We start from the raw sequence: 2500 nt of genomic DNA, 5'->3' as shown, positions 1-2500 counted from the left end.
AACAAATTTCTCATCTGATCCTCCTGGGGCAAGACACTGATCTTCCAAGTAGGACAAAACTGATTTTCCTCTCTCACACAGGAGGTCAATTACTGGCTTGTTACTAGTATATTTTAATTCAGCAGTAGATATTCCTTCATCCATGTACAATTTAGATTCCCTTTCAAAAACAATGTCAATAAAGTTCTTCTGGAGCATCTCATTCGTGATGTTAATAAATAACTGTTCTAGCGAATTGTTCTTAAACACCTCGAAACCGAAAATATCTAACATGCCCATAAACACTTGGAACCCACCTTCTGGCTCAATTCTACTATTCAAGTTTTTGATGATCCAGAGGAATAATTTTTCATACATAGCTTTGCAAAGGGACAACTGCAACACTTCTGCATCATTTTTATTCCACCTACCTTCGATTTTGTTTCCTCCTGCATTGGTAACTTTTACTAATAATTCTCTCTGAACCAATTCATGATTTAAGAACATTAAATCACAGGCTCTCTTAAACAGGTCCATGTCTTCATCATGAATAGCTGCTGCGTCAGTTAATCCAGCTTCTGCCTTTTCTATCATTCGAACATTTCCTAATGTTAAAATACCAGCTACTACGGAGAATATATATTCTATCTGATCATCTGTTAACTGCATATTTTTTAAGGACTCCATCACTTCTTCAAAATCTTTTTCATCATCAACAGAAGGTACTTCAGTCGAGTTAGGGTTCAACAACTTGTAACTCTTTACATCTCTCAATCCAAATTTCTCTCTCATACTTTTGCTGGCACCTCTAAGGAACTGATAAAATATGTGATAAGACCTTTCGTTATCGTCCTGCGTTATAATTCTCGACTTCTCTAGAAGAAAGGCAACCACTGAACCGTTTCTGATACCTCCCTCGTGAGATATAACTAACTGCATGAAACGACCAAAACGTGAAGAGTTGTTATTTCTAATCGTTTTCGCATTTCCAAAGGCCTCGAGAACTGGGTTTGCTGCCATGATCGCTGTCTGGATGCTTAAGTCCATGTTTCCACTTTTGGAGGATGCAAAATATCTCATAATCTGCTTCGTCGCTTCTGTCTTTCCGGCACCTGATTCACCAGACACGATGATCGTTTGGCTTTTGTTCACACCATGAAGATTCGAAAGAGCTTCCCTTGCACAAGAAAAAATATGTGGTGGTAACCTTGTATGATCAGCAGCATCACGGTACTTTCGAATCCATTCAGCAGTCGTGTTTCCTAAGTCCCTGTACGGATTGATAGCAACGATAAGGGGCACAGCAGTGGTATATATCTGGTTCTTGAAATATCTGTGTTTGAGAAAATCCAACACACATGGGACGTTAGTATGGTTCAGCAAGCCGATATCTCCAAAAGACATTGGGTCCACTTGTGAGTTGCAATTCCAGGCATGGTCGATGTCGATTTCGTATGACTGTGTGGGGTACGCATAGCGCGAAGTGGAAAATATGGGGAAAAGGGGAAGGAGATACAAATGTGTATACGCACGTATGTGTGTGTATTTGTATGTGTGTGCAGTTTTACGCGCATGCACGAAGGTGTGTATACACATTCATATAGGGTGTACGCATGCACACTTTCCCTCACACGCGCAGACACATGAAGCAACTCATTCCGCATTAGCATGTGTACATCGCCTTTGCTCCGTTATATTTTTTTTTCATTATTTACAGTTCCTGGGCCGGGGGGGTCAATCTGCACAACGGTTAACTTCTCTTTGTTAGATCCCTGCTGCACAACACATTTTACAAACATGATATTTGGATTTTCTTCTATTGTTGGGGATATATCGGTCCATATTTGATAACCCTGCGGGAAAAAGAAGGTAATTTTTAAAGCGACTCCAAAATTGGAAATATGGTGCAGGCGGTTAATTTCGAATGTTGTCAATCTTTTCACTTCTTGGGAGTTTTTTTTTTTTTTACCTTAAACACAGCTCCGGATTTGTCAAAAGCCTCGATATTTGAAGCCCTCTTTACAATTTTTCCCGCCGTTTTCATCTCCTCATTTGTGATTGCCATTTTGTACGCGTAACTCAGAATAAAATGATAACATAAAAGCAAGGTAAAGGTAAAACGGTAAAAAATGCGTCAAATGGGGCCAACTACTGCTTCTCGTACTCTATGTTGGAAGCAAATATTTTTCGGTAAATGTTTAGTAAGAACAAAGAAAAGGAAGAACAAGAACAACAGTTGTCAAACAATATTTTTGCACGAACAATTCTAAACAACAACGCTTTTCTCAAACACAAGCAGATAATCGGGTAGCAAAAAAGCGAAGAAATAAATGAAGAGCACACAAACAAACAAATAAATAAATAAATAAAAAAGGAACCAAAAAAAAAAAAAAAAAAAAAAAAAATTTGACAGGTAAAGATAAAATAATATATAAAACAACCTGAACGGTAAATAAATTTAATTAAAAATATATGTACGGGTCAGGTAAATTTTAACTTTTTTCTTTTTTTTATATATTAA

General features: G+C 37.6%; 1 protein-coding gene across 1 annotated transcript in view; it reads right to left on the bottom strand.

The window, feature by feature from the left end:
- The window catches only part of AK88_05122 (myosin-A), a gene marked incomplete at both ends in the record, with an annotated part of 2827 nt that extends 783 nt beyond the window's left edge, over window positions 1-2044 (bottom strand). Inside the window, 3 exons of the mRNA XM_012482724.1 lie at window positions 1-1437; window positions 1695-1832; window positions 1949-2044. The exon at window positions 1-1437 is cut by the window's left edge and continues 783 nt beyond it. Of these exons, the coding sequence (XP_012338147.1) occupies window positions 1-1437; window positions 1695-1832; window positions 1949-2044 (1671 nt within the window). The remainder of the gene's footprint in view (window positions 1438-1694; window positions 1833-1948) is intronic.
- Window positions 2045-2500: the final 456 nt, after the last annotated feature.

The sequence above is a fragment of the Plasmodium fragile genome, assembly GCF_000956335.1.
Source record: "Plasmodium fragile strain nilgiri unplaced genomic scaffold supercont1.95, whole genome shotgun sequence".
Classification (NCBI taxonomy): Eukaryota; Apicomplexa; class Aconoidasida; order Haemosporida; family Plasmodiidae; genus Plasmodium; species Plasmodium fragile.
Note: the sequence above shows the minus strand (reverse complement) of the source record. Positions and strands in the feature narration are given on the sequence as shown.